This window comes from Notothenia coriiceps, unplaced genomic scaffold, assembly GCF_000735185.1.
Source record: "Notothenia coriiceps isolate Sejong01 unplaced genomic scaffold, NC01 NC01_scaffold00037483, whole genome shotgun sequence".
Classification (NCBI taxonomy): Eukaryota; Metazoa; Chordata; class Actinopteri; order Perciformes; family Nototheniidae; genus Notothenia; species Notothenia coriiceps.
Genome location: NW_011370184.1, coordinates 114,418 through 130,517, shown reverse-complemented (window position 1 = coordinate 130,517; position 16,100 = coordinate 114,418). Strand labels below are relative to the sequence as shown.

At 40.4% G+C, this 16,100-nt stretch overlaps 1 protein-coding gene across 1 annotated transcript in view; it reads right to left on the bottom strand.

Moving 5' to 3' along the window:
* Positions 1 to 7,839: 7,839 nt before the first annotated feature.
* kcnh4b (potassium voltage-gated channel, subfamily H (eag-related), member 4b) overlaps positions 7,840 to 16,100 on the bottom strand; it is a 43,245-nt gene continuing 34,984 nt past the window's right edge. Inside the window, 6 exon segments of the mRNA XM_010797107.1 lie at positions 7,840 to 8,274; positions 8,458 to 9,277; positions 10,199 to 10,275; positions 10,630 to 10,721; positions 11,582 to 11,964; positions 12,875 to 12,913. Coding sequence (XP_010795409.1) covers positions 8,096 to 8,274; positions 8,458 to 9,277; positions 10,199 to 10,275; positions 10,630 to 10,721; positions 11,582 to 11,964; positions 12,875 to 12,913 — 1,590 coding nt within the window. The 3' untranslated portion in view covers positions 7,840 to 8,095.

The window sequence follows — 16,100 nt, the reverse complement described above, 5'->3', positions numbered from 1 at the left end:
CCTTTTTTGAACAGGTACGAAAATAGAAAAGGTCATCCTGACCTGATGACATTACCTCCAGAGATGTCCAGAGTGATTGTTGTCAGATAATCTTTCGACGACGACAGGCTGTGGCGACGAGCCTCAGGAGTGACTGTGATTCTTTCTCCTAGTGTAGGAGGACGAGACTTCAGGAAATGAGACCAAGGAGTGAACTGTGATTCTTTCACCTAGGTGAGGACAAGACTTCAGAAATGAGACCAAGGAGTAGATTGTGATTCTTTCTCCTAGTGTAGTGAGGACGAGACTTCAGAAAGAGACCAAGGAGAGATTGTGATTCTTTCTCCTTAGTGTAGTGAGGACGAGACTTTATATCGAAATGAGACAGGAGTGACTGTGATATCTTTCACCTAGTTGACAGTGAGGACAGACTACAGTGAGACCAAGGAGCGTATGAATCTTTCAACTAGTTTGGGACAGACTTCAGAATGAGACCAAGGAGTGACTGTGATTCTTTACACCTAGTGAAGTGAGGACAAGACTTAGAATGAGACCGAAGGACACACAGTTTCTTACTAAGATTTATATAGACAGACGACAAATATTTCGTGACTTACAAAATCCGGGTTTTGACGTAAAGACTGCGGAGGACGATCTTACTACTGGTAGGTCTAGAGTCCAGAAGTCCCTGACGTAGTCTTTTAATCCTAGATATGTTCTTTAGGTGATAGTAAGCTGATTTAGTAACTGTTTTAATGTGACTGTTGAAACTCAGGTCAGAGTCCATGACTACACCTAGATTTCTTGCTTTATCTGTTGTATTGAACATTGCAGGCTGAAGCTCAGCGCTAACTTTTATACGTTCTGCCTTGGCTCCAAAAACCATTACCTCAGTTTTATCTTTGTTTAATTGGAGAAAGTTCTGACACATCCATTCATTGATTTGTTCAATGCACTTACTCAGTGTTTGAATTGGAGCATAGTCTCCTGGTGAAATTGTTACGTACATTGTGTGTCATCTGCATAGCTATGGTAACTTATTTTGTTGTTTTTCATTATCTGAGCCAGTGGTAGCATGTAGACGTTAAAGAGAAGAGGCCCCAAGATGGAGCCTTGAGGTACCCCACATGTCATATTTGTCAACTCAGATGTGTATTTACCTATAGAAACAAAGTTGTTTCTGTCCTTTAAGTAGGATTCAAACCAATTTAGAACTGTTTCCCAAAGTCCCACCCAGTTTCCCAGTCGGTCTAGTAATATGTTGTGGTCAACAGCGTCAGACGCAGCACTGAGATCTAATAATACTTACACTGAAGTTCTGCCACTGTCTGTGTTTAAGTGGATGTCATTGAAGACCTTTACAAGAGCAGTCTCAGTGCTGTGGTTTGGACGAAAGCCTGACTGGAACACATCCAACCAGTTATTTAAATGCAAGAAATTACTCAACTGTTGAAAAACAACTTTTTCAATGATTTTACCTAGAAATGGCAGGTTTGATATCGGCCTGTAATTGTTCATTACTGAAGCGTCTAGATTATTCTTTTTTAAGAGCGGTTTAATGACTGCAGTTTTCAGGGCCTGTGGAAAAATACCTGAGTGAAGAGATGTGTTTACTATATGAAGTAGATCTGAGGCCATGCAAGGAAATATTTAAAAAATCCTGTTGGAATAATATCAAGGCAGCAGGAGGAGGATTTCAGAAGTTGAATAATGTCCTCTAGGTTTTTATCATTAATCTGATGGAACTGTGTCATGGTGTTATAATTGATATTAGGTGGACATAGGGAAAACACATTTGCCGTACCTGATGCAGAGGCACTGACTGCTTGTCTGATTTTCTGAATTTTCTCAGTGAAGAAGGAGGCAAAATCATTGCACACCCTGGTGGATAGAAATTCAGAGGCTACTGAAACTGGGGGGTTAGTTAGTCTGTCGACGGTAGCAAACAAGGCACATGCGTTGTTTTTGTTTTTGGTAATGATATCAGAGAAGAAAGACTGTCGTGCGTTTTTCAATTCCAAATTATAAAGGCCAAGTCTCTATAGATTTCAAAGTGAACCTGGAGATTGGTTTTTCGCCACCTACGTTCAGCTTTTTGACACTCTCTTTTTTAAATAAATAAACATTGATTGATTGATTGAGATAGATAGATAGATAGATAGATAGATAGATATATAGATAGAAGTTTAAAACGACAATTCATAAAATGTAGATTTAAAGATAGTTGACCTGCCATGGTTTCAGTTCCTAACACACACATGTTTGCAGATGATATCCTGAATAGTTTTGGACTGATTACTTCCATGTCTTTGTCTAAATCTGAAATGACACATCAACATGAATTTAAAGGATGCAACCAGCCTTTGATTTCACCTTTATTAACCCAAAATACATTGCGTGCAAATCAATTATCCCGTGGTTCAATTGTTTCGACCGATTTAGCAGAAAATATCTTATTTCTCTGTGTTTCGTTGGCTGCTGATGATGATCAGCGACTGGAGGTCAGAAATAATTTCGCTTCTTAATCTAACAGCTGCAGGGCTGCAGGCGGAGGAGAGGAGGAAGAGGACGAAGGAGGATGAAGACGAGGAGGTTCATAAAACAGAAAGTGATGGCTGGAATAACTGTGACCTCGGGGAAGAGATGAACGGATTAAATAAAAAAGACGAACGGAGGACGAGATGATGAAAGACAGCAGGAGATGGAGGGAAGATTCAGAGACAGAGAGTCCAGCTGTATTGAATTCATTAATCCAGATGATCTAAACACACAACCCCGGGCTATAAAGTGTGTGTGTGCGTGCGTGCGTGCGTGCGTGCGTGCGTGCGTGCGTCTGATGTAACTCTGAGTCCTCGTACGAACTTCGGTTTTCATCGTATTTCATGTTGATTAAGGAAAACTCAATCCAACTAACTTTATTATTAACAAAGCAAAGCACAGTCAGTTAGCAACTTTCCGATGAGTGTTGTTTAGTAAAGCACCACTCAGGAGGACACCCACCACGTGCCCATTAGATCCAGTTCATCCCATTTCTTCACGCTTCCCTCCTCCCAGCTACACTCAGCGTTACTCAGCGTCCATGTTTGTAAACTGCCAGAAATCAAAAAACAGATTCGACAGCAGACAGATTTCAGATGTCACTTTCCTTCCTGTCCCCTGCAGATCTATCTTATTTTAACATTTATTTTGTTGGGCCAATTATCAGAGGAGGATGGAGGGAGCGGTCAGCGCCAGATGGACAGATTGCAACACATGAGCAGAGACTTGTGGGTAATTTGGCGTGATGATGTGATTTGATGCTACGTCTGAGGCTATTTTGGAGAAAGAAAAGCTGAGTCCATGTCTCTATATGTTCACCATCTCATCAGGAGGCAGGATGAACGGAGGGGTTAATAATACATGGAGAAAGAGATTGGAAAAAAGGAAGGAATGGATGAACTGATATATGATGGAGGAGGAGGAGAGGATGACACACTGAGGAATGAATGAAGAGTAAAAGGCTCAACTAATGGGGAGAATTGCCTAATTACATGAAAGGCTGGTTTCCTTGATGGATAGCTAGGTGGGTTACATTCTGAATGAATATATGGATGAATGGCTGACTGGATGTAATATATGGATCAAATAAAGGGAATAAAAGGCTGGATGGATACGCAGGTGGACTAATGAGTGAATAAAGGGTCGGATGATGAATAGAAGGTATAGATTGATTGATGGATGGATGTTTGCTAGAAGAAATGCTTGGTGGATGAAAGAATGGATGGATGGATGGATGAAAGAATGGATGGATGGAATAATGAATGGATGGATAGAAGAATGGGTGATGGATAGATGGATGGATGGATGGATGATGGGTAGATGTTTGCCGTATGAAAGCTGGATTGATGAGTAAAAGTCTAGATTGATGACTGCACAGATGAATGGATAGAATGGACGGATGAAAAAAGCTGAATGGATGAATAATTGAACAGATAAACAACTGCATCAATAAATGGATGGGTGGGTGCATGCTGGATAAACGGGTAAACTAGTAACTATAATGGATAGAAGGATTACACTCTTTGCTGTTTGACTGGAAGGATGAATGAGTTATATTACTCTATTTTTATTTTTTTTATGACTTTGTATACATGTATGTATGTATGTGTATGTATGTGCATGTGTACATGTGTGTGGGTATGTACACACATGTATGTGTATATGTGGGTATACATATGTGAGTATATGGGTACATGTATTACTGTTGCTATTCTTTATTTAATTTTCTTTTAATATTATCTTCTACATTACTTTACTTTTACCTATATGTATCTATTTATTTAGTTAGTTATTTAATTTACTAGCTAGGACCGGGAGGGGGCGAAAGGGAACAAAATATATATATTGACTTTATAAATGTAAACTCATTGTGCCTGACTCAATAAAAAAAAATATTAAAAAGAAAACATGTTAATCATTCTTATAAGTCGTTTTTTTCATATTTATTTTGGACTGACTTAAGAACATCTTGGTTGTTGCACTTTCAATATTTATTTTACTAATCAACCTATTACAATCCTGTTGTAAAGACATATGTTTTGGTATGTTTTTAATTTCTTAGACCTGTATCCAACCCTGCTTGTAAAAAAGTACTGTTGCCTCCTCTTAGAAAACATGTTAATCATTCTTAGTCATGCATTAGTGTTATATATTGACCAAAAGAAAAACTGGTCAAATTGTAAAAGCAGAGTATTTTAACATTTGTGGTCTACTAGAGCTCTTCATTGATACCTTTGTTACTATTAACAAAGGAAAATAAAAGGACACAAAATCAGTGTACACGCTTTAAATTTGAAAAAGAGTAAAACAAAAAGAAACAACAACTTTAGAAACACATTCTCTTTATTATGCAAATACCAGAACACACACTACATGACAGTAGCTTATTATTTCTCAGAGGGCATGCTGTGAGTGGAGATGCTGATAAGAGTTTATCCGTTGCACATATCCGTGCTGCAGCAGGAGGAAGAGGATATACCCGGACGATTCAACATCATGCAGTCAGTTGCTGACAAGCAGCCCTGCAAGAAGTTTGGATCTGTGAAGACATGGGAAAAGACAGGATTTAGAATTAGGGGTAATGTGTCTTTTTGTTTTAATAATATAATTATTGGTGGCATAGAAAAGTTCTTACTGGATCCAACAATATTGATCACTTTGGCACAAACCCAGATTCTACCTAAGCAGCTATCCTGAGAGCTTCCACACTTCTGCAGACCTCCACAGTGACACCTCAATGCTTCACCTGCAAGACGAAACACATCTTCAACATGCTAATCAAACTAAATCACTGCAATTCCATTTGAATTTGTGATACAATAGACTTCAGGTTTGCAGGTTAACTCACTCTGGCTGACAGCCAACAGAACAAAAAGAGCAACAATCACAGTCTTCATGTTTTCACGATTTATCTGGTTTCTGTTTAAAAAAAAAAGAAGTGTTAGAAAGTGTTATAACAAAAATATCAGAGCACAATTACACAAACACAAAGATATCTCACCTGATGAATTTCCCTTCTGTGGTGTCGGTTCCCTGCTTTCCTTTATAGACACTCCAGTTGCGTAATTGTTGCATTACATAGGATGTGGTGTAAGTTACACACACTTACACACAGACTTACAGGAAATGCAATGTTCAGCACAATACATCCCTAAAACAATACATAGCATGAAACCACAGAAAGTGGAAATATTAGGACAACTGATGATAAAATGTTCCCTAGTATTGTCAACTTTGTGTAATAAGTTAGTGATGTGACTTTATTAAACCGGTCTGAGCAATAAAGCTGCTGAGTGTGATTTGAAAGTACAGTATATGAAATAAAGAGATGTTTCCACCTGATTTTTTTCTGAACTTGACAGTAAAATACACAGTATCAGCACTAAACTGTTCCTGATCAAATCAAATGTTGTAATCATCATCAACATGTCCTCATGTGCTTGTTCTCTAATGGAGTTGTTGACCTGAACTGTTGAAATTCAGCCAATGGACATGAAACACACAGAATAAACATGGATCATTAAAGAGTTTACTTCTGAGTTTCTTGTTCGAGCATATTCCCTCTCACCAAACACATGAACGATACTGTACGTTCTTATATAATCGGATGAGAGTCAAGACGGATCAGCTAAAACAAGAGATAAACCAGCGTTCACTGAACACTAATGAGAGAAACAACAGCTGCCCTGTCCTTTTTTTTATTTTTTAAAAGCCAACTGGTGACTTTCTGTGTTTTTCTTACATGATATTTGAGTTAACTTGTAAGTAAATGGATAAATGTATTTTTTTACCTTAAATATCTTCAGATATAAATCTTAAAACATCTACATGTAAATGATTAGTTCAATTTAAGTTTGATGACAATAATTACTATTAAATCACGTGTCTTGGAGGTGTTGCTGATTATTTTATTTGAGATTTTAGGGGGTTCCAAAATGTTAATTAAAACGTGTTTTACTCAGTTTTGTTAAGAAGTATAAATACTTGTGTTTAACGATAAGTATGGACGAGCTGTTGTTAATATACATGGTGTATTTATAAACCACAACTATGTGATTTTTTCTCGGGTAATAATTCATAAACAACACACTATATGAATCTCCTATGATGACAAATAAATGTATGCAATAATACTGTGGAACATAGAAACATGGACAACAACCTGCAGAAAACAAAACCTTGATGAATGAAGAAACAGGTCAGTACTTCCTGATATCTGTCTCTCAAATAACAGGAAGTGCCCAAATTCCTTTTCAAAATAAAGTTTAGAGCATTGCCTCAATGAAAAAAACATTTAAAATCCTGTCAAGTTTATCTAAAGCTTTGACACAAATATGTAATATACCTAGAATATATTTAAGCTATATATTTTAAAGAGAAGTTTAAATACATTTCTGCATACTTTATTTTGTCAGCCAAGGAAAAAGTCATTCAGAAGTACAACAATCCTGAACACTCTGAATATTGAGTTGTTTTTCTCAGTAAGTATTCATATTCTGTAAATTAAAGGTGGGGTAGGTAAGTTTGAGAAACCGGCTCGAGATACACTTTTTGTTATATTCCATGGAATGCTCTTAACATCCCGACAGCAATGAATATCTTAAGTGCTTTGACAAAAAATCCATAAAAAACCCTACCTGCCTGTCAGCCTTACATCTCGTGCACAAACTTATCTCGTGCCCTCATTGGTCATGTGCGCGTTCGTGTGTGTTGGAGGAGGGGCTCTGTAAGGAAGTGGCAGATTTTTTCCGGCTGTGTATTTTCAAATTCTTGCACACTCGAGCTGGTTTCTCCAAAATGAACTACCCCACCTTTAAAGATAGAATTGAAAATGTAATCTGATAATGTTTTCCTCTAAATATGTATTTATTTAAATATTGTTTGTAGAATTGTAAATCCTTGAGAAATACATGTTCAACATTTGTTTTGTGTTGACAGAGCAGTTAAAACTACTCATAATGTCTCGGTGAGGAAATGTATTCAATATCTTTAGGAGCGCATAAAACTGGAGATCATAAGAATAATAAATGATGTATTTTGTCCTGCTTATAGATTTATAAAGATATTTATAGATCAAGAAGTAAAGAATGCTGAACTGAGAAAAACATTGAATTTAAACCATTAAACAATCTATGCTGTGTGATGCACCAAATCAATTCCCTATATATGTCATTTTTGTTCACTGGCATATTAAAAAACTCCCCCCCTCTGACATGCTTGCCTCATAAATACAGTATCCATGTACACAATCAACAGGTTGTCATGTAGAATGCTTACACATTGATTTGGAAATAAACAACTTTACCATGCAAGGAGGTTACAGGTATTATCAACAGCAAATTGCTCTGAGGATGTTGGAAAAAATAAACAGTATATACTGGAACATTTATTTTTAAAGACACACAGTAAATTCAAGATAATGCACAAATAACATGCTTTTGCATAGAAATGGTGTAGATTGGATTTTTTTTTTTAATATGAAAGCCCAGGAATTAAGAGTGGGTATATTCAGCACACATTGACAAACACTGTAAGAAGTTGCATTATATTCAGTCAGTGAGTATGCACCTGAAACAGTTTAATCTGTGAGGTCTGGAGACCACGACTGCTCTTTGTTCTGAGTCTGGACGCCAATGCTGGCCCTTCGCGACGACGTGCTCTCGCTGTCCCTGCTCTCCATGGAGCCCCCGTTCCCCAGCAGGCACTCCAGACTGGTGTGCTCCATGGAAGACGGGTCGCCCAGAGAAGGACCGGGTTCTAAAGCCTCCATCCATCCATCTTCTCCCGCTTATCCGTGGTCGGGTCGCGGAGGTAGCAGTTCCAGCAGAGAGCCCCAAACTTTCTTTTCCCTGGCCACATCAACCAGCTCTGACTGGGGGATCCCAAGGCGCTCCCAGGCCAGCGAAGAGATATAATCCCTCCATCTGGTTCTAGGTCTACCCCTTGGTTCTAAAGCCTCCGATCCTTAATCCAGGGAGGATCCAAGAGGGTCGGGTGGCAACGTGGGTGCAGAGGCAGAGGGGTTTAAGTCCTCCATGTGTAAGATAGAGTTGTCCTGTATCAGATTGTGGGATGTTGGGGCGGAGATCAGAACACAAATGTCCTCCCGTGAGGCTTGTGAAGAGCTGAAATCAGGGGGCAGACAGAGGTGGGGGTAAGAGCTGGGCGGGGAGTCCAGCAGGCTGTGTGTGGACGTAGCTGGACGGGCGCCGGACAAACGGCAAGTGTACTCATCTCTCTCACTGGGAGGGTGGAGGCACAGAGTGGGCTGGGACTGGCTGATGGTGGTGGGGCTCGAACTGAGAGGTCTGTTGTCGGAGTGTTTGTGCCCAGGTTGAGGCGCCAGGTCTGGGCATCCACCCTGGAAGCACGGGCTGACTCTGAGAAGAGGAGGGCTGGTCCGTGGATGTGTAGTCACGCTCTCAGGACCAATGGGGGCAGAGTTTGCAGAGAGACAATAGTTTGCAGGCGGACTCGAGGATTGGTTGCTCACTGTTAGCGTCTCAGCAGCTCCACCGTAGCTCAAGTTGGAAGCATGCGGGACACCTTGGTGGATCCCAGGGTCGTTATGGAGGTGGTAGGTTGGAGGTAAGTTGAAGGGCGTGCCGGGGTCGGGGGCGACGAGGTGGCCAGACACCATTTGGACGCCATACGGATATGAGGCTTTGTAGTGATGTACAGATAGATGAGACTGGAGAAGGTGCATCATGTGTTGCAGGCTCCTGGTGATCTCAGATACTTCCTGGTTTAGTGAGCCCATCTGCGTAGAGAGGGCACAAAGTTTAGCTGTGACGTAGTCTTTGAACAAATTCTTGCCTACCTTACATTTTCTATATTTACACTGAGCAATGGAGGCAAAGCACAGCTTCAAAGTACAAACAAACAGTTTTGCCCAATTGAGTCCCCCATTCATCGTCTATCTTTGAGGTTAAATATTGGATTTATGTCCAGGTATAATTTTAAGATGGCCTCCCAAAAAAGAAGCAAACCCTTTTTAATCCCCTCTATGACTTTTAGAAATGGCTTCTTATGCGGTAGTGAAATCCAGAGGGACACAAAGTGAGGTAACTGACGCAAATAGGGAAGGAAGCAGACAGGGAACTGAGTACAAGGGAGCGAAACAAGAAGAAAAGGGAGCAAAAAGTAGAGCTAGGTTGCCATCTTAACTTTTTCTTTTCTTCAGATTGACGAGTCAGCACTCCTGGCTACCCTCTGCATTGCAGAAGTGCCCTGCTGATTAATTAATATGAACCTCACACAGGACCTACCTGGGCCCATCTGGATCCTCCCAATGCACCTTCTTTAGATTTATTTACATTCAGGTGAAGAGTGCAGAGCAGACTGAGATATAAGTAAAGACTACTTCCCCCTGTGTACGTGCACAAACATGGCTTATTCTGGATGGGATGCCAGAAAATAAAAGAGAACATATGTTGAGTTTCCTTCTTATTTTGTTTGCTCTAAAGTTAATTTTAAGACTGAAACAATATATTTAATACCAAAATAGCATGCAGATCATATTTTCTAGTCAACATTTCATCAATGCTACTGTAATTGTATTTTATATGCCCAAAATACTTTAAACGAAGAGAGGGATTCCAAAATAATATATTCAGATATTTTAGGCTACGTTTCCTTTGGTCCGATCAATGTGACTTTAGGTGATGGGGCTGTACCTTACCTTTTGGTTGAGTTGACTGATGCTGTGTCGGACATCCTCTGTCTCCAGCAGCAGAGCGGCATTAGCCTGTGTTAAGTCTGGGTAAAACAAAAAGAGGTGGACTGAGTATGCACTGCATGCATACAGTTGAATATTTTACAAGTAAATGTGTTGGACTTCCACTGAACTGAATGTAATAGTAATCCCAGAATGATAGCAATCATCAGTAAGAGCTCCGGTCACACTATGTACGCTGCTTTGACCCCTGTTGTCCTTTTACATGTTCTCTGACTCTTTGGACACATGGCTGTCATTTAATTCCCCCTGCCCTCTCATATTTCTCCCAGAAGGACGTGGGGAACATTATTGGATCCACAGTTTGACCTCTTGAGTTTACCTCCAGCCATCTGGCACCCGGGTGACCCTCGCAGCTGGAGGCGGGCTCTGCTTACCTTGGGTGCTGCCTCCCGTGCTGGCTCCGGGCCCGCTGTGCTCCACGTTGAAGTGGAATGCGTGTCCGTTGTCTTCGATACCGTCTACGAGCCTGGCAGGGAGGAGAAGCTGGAGTTAATGTAACAGTAGAGCTTTTTCAATTATCATCAGAGCTATCAGAGGGCACAGGATTGGGCCATGAGATCTGCTGTTGGCAGGGGCCCATGAGGGTTTGAACATGAGGAGGAGAGCCCGGTCTGGAGGGGCGGACACCCGAGCTCTCTGAACCAGCACGCACCCATATCTCGGACTTACTGGATGACTCAGGGATACATTATGAATACAGATGGTTGGGGCAAGAGGATAAGGTGCTCTGGTAATGAAATGCAGTGACATCTGCTGAAATATGCAATGCAAATACACTCCATTTACATTAAGTGGATAATTCAAGTACCTGTGGCACGACTTTAGGTGTCTGTTACTGCGACACCTTACTTTAATCCGTCAAAGACCATCATAGATATGTAGTCTAGTTGGATGATGTCGATGGCACAGGCAGGTTAGTTAATACATTGTTATGTTATTTCTTAAAGGGGGGAAATTATAACAAATATTACTTCATGTAAAATAATTGAAAAAGGCTCTTACAAAAATGTATGTAGCTCTTCAAATAATATGGCTTATTTAAAGCTAATTTACTTGCAAGACTCCTGCTGTTCTAAATTAGTTTCCTCATGGTTGATTGCACATAAGGAGTTGCTTTGGATAAAAGCGTAAAAACAGCGTGATGCCAACGTAAACAAGACATTTTAGTTAAGGATAGCACTAAGGATGAATGTTGTTCCTATATTGCATGGTATTGCATTACGATGAATGAATGGGTGTTCAAATATTTCAATTATTTTACATTTAAAAAGTCATTCTGGCTTCTTTTCTGCTTGTCTTTTTCATTTAATTGTATTTGCACAATACCTGGGACTGAGTTCAGGGGGTCCAAAGCAGGTAACGGTTGGGATGAGCAGCTTTGAAGGCTTTTGCTCGGCCCCCGTCGCTACCTGAGCTGAAGTTGAGGCTGTTGAGGATTTAGGGGAGGAGTTGTGCTCTTTTTTGGACGGCAGCTGTGGGGACGAGCTCTGTCCGTGGACGGCACGACTCAAGTTGGGGGAACGGCAGCGTCGCAGAGTGTTAAACTGACGCAACTCGTCCCCCAGGAGGTTCCCCAGAGAGGTGCGGCGAACAGGGCTGCTGAAGCTCGGCAGCAGGAGGTTTCGGCGGGAGCGGGTAGCCGGAGAGAGGGGGAAATCGTCAGGGTCATCCCCCTTTGTCTCCACGATAGAGGGGAGCCTGGATTCCTGCTAAAACAGTAAATAAAAATGTGACATACTGTAATAACTGGACCCTTTTTATTGAAATGTTCACTACCAAGGTGTGCATTTATCCTAAATCTGCCTGTTTTATTTTGAAGGATGGTGATGATTATACAATATATGGTGACACTGAAATATTACATTTGAAAGCTGCTGATTATTGTGTTATTTAGATTTTAAGATAAGATAAGATGGACCTTTATTAAACCCAGTGGGGAAATTCAATAGTTTAAACAGCAACAGGATGAGATTGAAAAACAGGACAGCACAGATTCACACAAGATTAAAGATTAATACAATTAAAGATACAAATTCTAAGTATACAGGTAAGTAACGGTTAAAATGAGAAATGAGATATGAGATATCAATGGGATAGAGCTGATCATATTTTCATTACATAATTCTGCTTGTGAGTAAAAAACTATTAACTTACATAAACTTTTAATGCAGACACAGTGAATTCTGTAAACAGTGTTTTAATAGTGGAAGAATAAGGCTGGAGATGAGCATAGAAAAGTAGCTCATAAGGTTTCCCATCAGGAGAGCTATACTGACCCAGTTAGCTAGCTCCAGGGACTAAGCCACTCTACTTTTAAATGGGGTTCAACCTGTAGGGGAAGTCCTAGCACAAACCCTCCCTCAGCAGCACTCACAAGCAATATATATAAGTCCCCTGAAAACACAGGAGTTTTACCTTAAAAAAACAGAAACGCAAAAACTCTGGAATTGATTTGACACAAATGCACCTTTAAAGACAATTGCATTGGGGTCTACTTTCAAAGAAGTCATGAACAGGCTTTGGAAAGTATTATAACTTACAACTACGTTCAGGAAACCGTGTGTGGTGCTAAAAAGAATAATGAGAGCCCTGAGAGAAGACAACTTAATTTGAACTCACGTGGTGAAGTCTGGGAGACCGTGAAAACCTGCTGAGACCCTGCAGTAACAAAAAGAAAGCGAGAAGGATTACAAAAGATAGTCTCGAACCAAAACTTGTTTTTCAAAATACATCTGTAACAAACCTTTAACTTGAATTTAAATGTATTTACACATTTGGGAATTAATGGTGCCTTTTGGAGTTTACTTATCGGCATACAGAAGTCATGTAGACTGAGGGCTGAACTATCACCTAAATATAATACAAATCAATACGGAACCATTGTTTGAGACATCTGTTTTTGACCTCCAAGTCTACTTCCAGTGGTCAGCAACACATTACAAACATTCATTGTTATTCCTTATAATACATTCTGAAAGATAACTTTAACTAACGCGGAATATATCTTGGCATGTTACCACCACCTGTTGATCAGTGGAATAGTGGGATGCCATTGGGAGCTCCATAAAGAAAGTAGAGGTCAAAGACTCCACAGGGAACATATTATTAATTTAGCTGATGTCTGGCCATTTTTAAAATGCATTAAATCCAAATGTGTCATTCTAAATGACCTTGGCCAGTGATAAAGCCTTTGCTTCACACTCTCTAAACTCGAATGCAGAAACATCCCAGTGAAGGTTTGTCTTTCTGCTGGCTAAATTGTAAGCAATTTAGAAAAATGGCCAGCTGGATGGGAAATGAAACTGTGGTAATGGGAAGTCTTCCTTCATGTGTGAGAAATATGTGCTTCTGACAACAGGGCTTAATGTGACAACACAAGCCACAGTCTATCGCTCTACCAGTGAAATAGTGCCAGTAATGCTCCTTGATGCAGAACGGCAATTCACAAAGGAAACACATTAAATGTACCGGTAATCCTTCATCGAGAACAATACTGAGTTTAAAAATCATAAAGACGGTTAAAAGGAAAACCTAGTTGGACTGCATCTCCACAGATAGTGCTGCTATGTGAAAGGAAGAGAGGACAAATATGTGAGTCTATTCAAGGCAGGGACTAATTCCCCCCCCTAACCCTGGGGCAACACGGACTGATTAGCCAGCCAGAGATATCGGTGCCAAATTAAAAAACATCAATATCACTTAATGGGCCACAGATGCCACAAGTGTCCTACATATCAAAGTGGGTTTGCAGAGACTTAATTGAGGCAAGGTTTTCTGTCACTTTTAAGTGTGCTGTCTTGACATACTTACAAAACCTTTTACAGACATAGAGAGTGTGTCAGTGTTTTGCATGATGGGCCACTTTTCAAATCCAGAATTCATTTTGTGGGATCTGTTTTTGCCATGAGGTATTTATAGTTCATTTTGAATCAGTAACAAAGAAATCCAAAACACAAGAGGGAAAATCTGCAACTATGGTATACAACCAGGTGTTATGGTTAGAAGATTAATCAATCTCACTAAATATCCGGAAATCGTGTTGGCGGATAAACTAGGTTTATTACAAACATTGTTGATCTATTCTACTAAAAGCATGAATTGAAAATGTCGAATAAAACCTTTTTTGTCAAATCTTCTCTGAGCTCCTTCAGTCCTGTCCTATCCAGTCCAACGTGTCATCAACATTTCTCTAGCTTTAAAGAAAACATTCTCTCTCCCACCACATGGTTTCCAGTGGCTGTCTTTATCAACTTTGTTAAGCTGTCGTTGTCATGTGAGGCTCCACAGGGGGTTGCTTCCCTATAACTCCTGACCGGCCAGCTTGTTCTTCACACTCCAAGTCTACCGACAACTTAACTCTCCCTGTGGCGACACGGTCCTTATACTCTGGCATATCTGAACTCAGTGCTGGTCCCCTGGAGGTGGAATGACCTTCCCACTCTGCCCAGGACAGCACAGTCCCCCCTTATCTCTCAAAACTCACAACCCCCTTAAGAAATAAACAATAGTCGAATTTGATAGAATTTGCATTCCCAATCATTTTACCTGACCTTAATCCTGCAGCAAGTTTTTTAAGGCACTAAAGGGAAACAAAAACATATTTGACATTGACATATCATTTCAAATTGCTAGAGGCTAACTGTGTTGGTATGCCCATTGGTGCTGAGCAGGTACAGCAGGTGTTCATTGTTTGTAATGATTTTTCACTGGCTGCAGCAAAAACAACTCTATGAGAGCAGTGGGAGTAAAGCCAAACATCAGAGTTGCGCCCCACAGCCAATCAATCAGCTGAAACTCACCGGAAAGCTCCGAAAGCCAAATGGGACCTGACCTTTCTAACAAATATGATTATGATACATTTAAATTATAGCCACGTTTAAAAAAAAAAATCGTTGAACTATTAGAGTGTTGGTAATCAAACAATTTTAACGTATTTGACTCCTACAGTTTAAATCCTAAAAGACTAACTTGAAAGTCAACTGTAAATGTTGGTCCGATGTTAAAAAGAAAACACAAACAAGTATTTGTCTCTGTTTGCATTTAACGAAGTGAAAGAAGCTGTGTCATGGCCTGGCTCTTGGCCATAGCAAAAACGTGGAACGGACACGATATAAGGAAGGTATTTATTATAAAGAAAACAACTAAACAAAAGAGCTACCACAATGGGATGTGTTAATCAGTAAGATCACTCAGTAGTGTAGGTGTGGGTGTGTGAACATGGTGTGGTGCAAGGTGTTGAATGCCAAACTAAGAGGAAGGGGGAAAAAAGCATAAGTCTGGTAGCTGCTCTCAAAAACAGATCCTCCAGCAAAGAGAGCGAACAAGACTCTGGCTCGAGCCTTTCACTCCTCCGGTACCGGCGGCCAGGTGCCCTCAATCAGCGCTGATAGGGAGGAAGGGAGATCTTTAAAAGGGCCATAGACACACAACAGGAGAGAGTAAAGCAGGGGTCGTCACAGCTATAAGATGTTATTGTTCTCTAACAAAAAAAACATTAAATCGAAATTAAATGGACACCACTGCAGTAAAAGTTCAAATGACAAGATAAAGAGGGATACCTTTTACTGTAATTGGCATTCCCACCATCTGTTTGTTTTCACTATGACTGATTGCTGTACAGTCAGCATACAATTCTTATAAGTATCTCTCAAGTGTAAAATAACCTCCCATCCTACAACAGCCACCCATTCAAATAAGGAGTGTGTGTGTGTGTGTGTGTGTGTGTGTGTGTGTGTGTGTGTGTGTGTGTGTGTGTGTGTGTGTGTGTGTGTGTGTGTGTCAGGAGTCTATTGGACCTGGCAGCTCCACCAGGCAGCTGAGCACTCCTTCATCCTGTCAGGGGGGG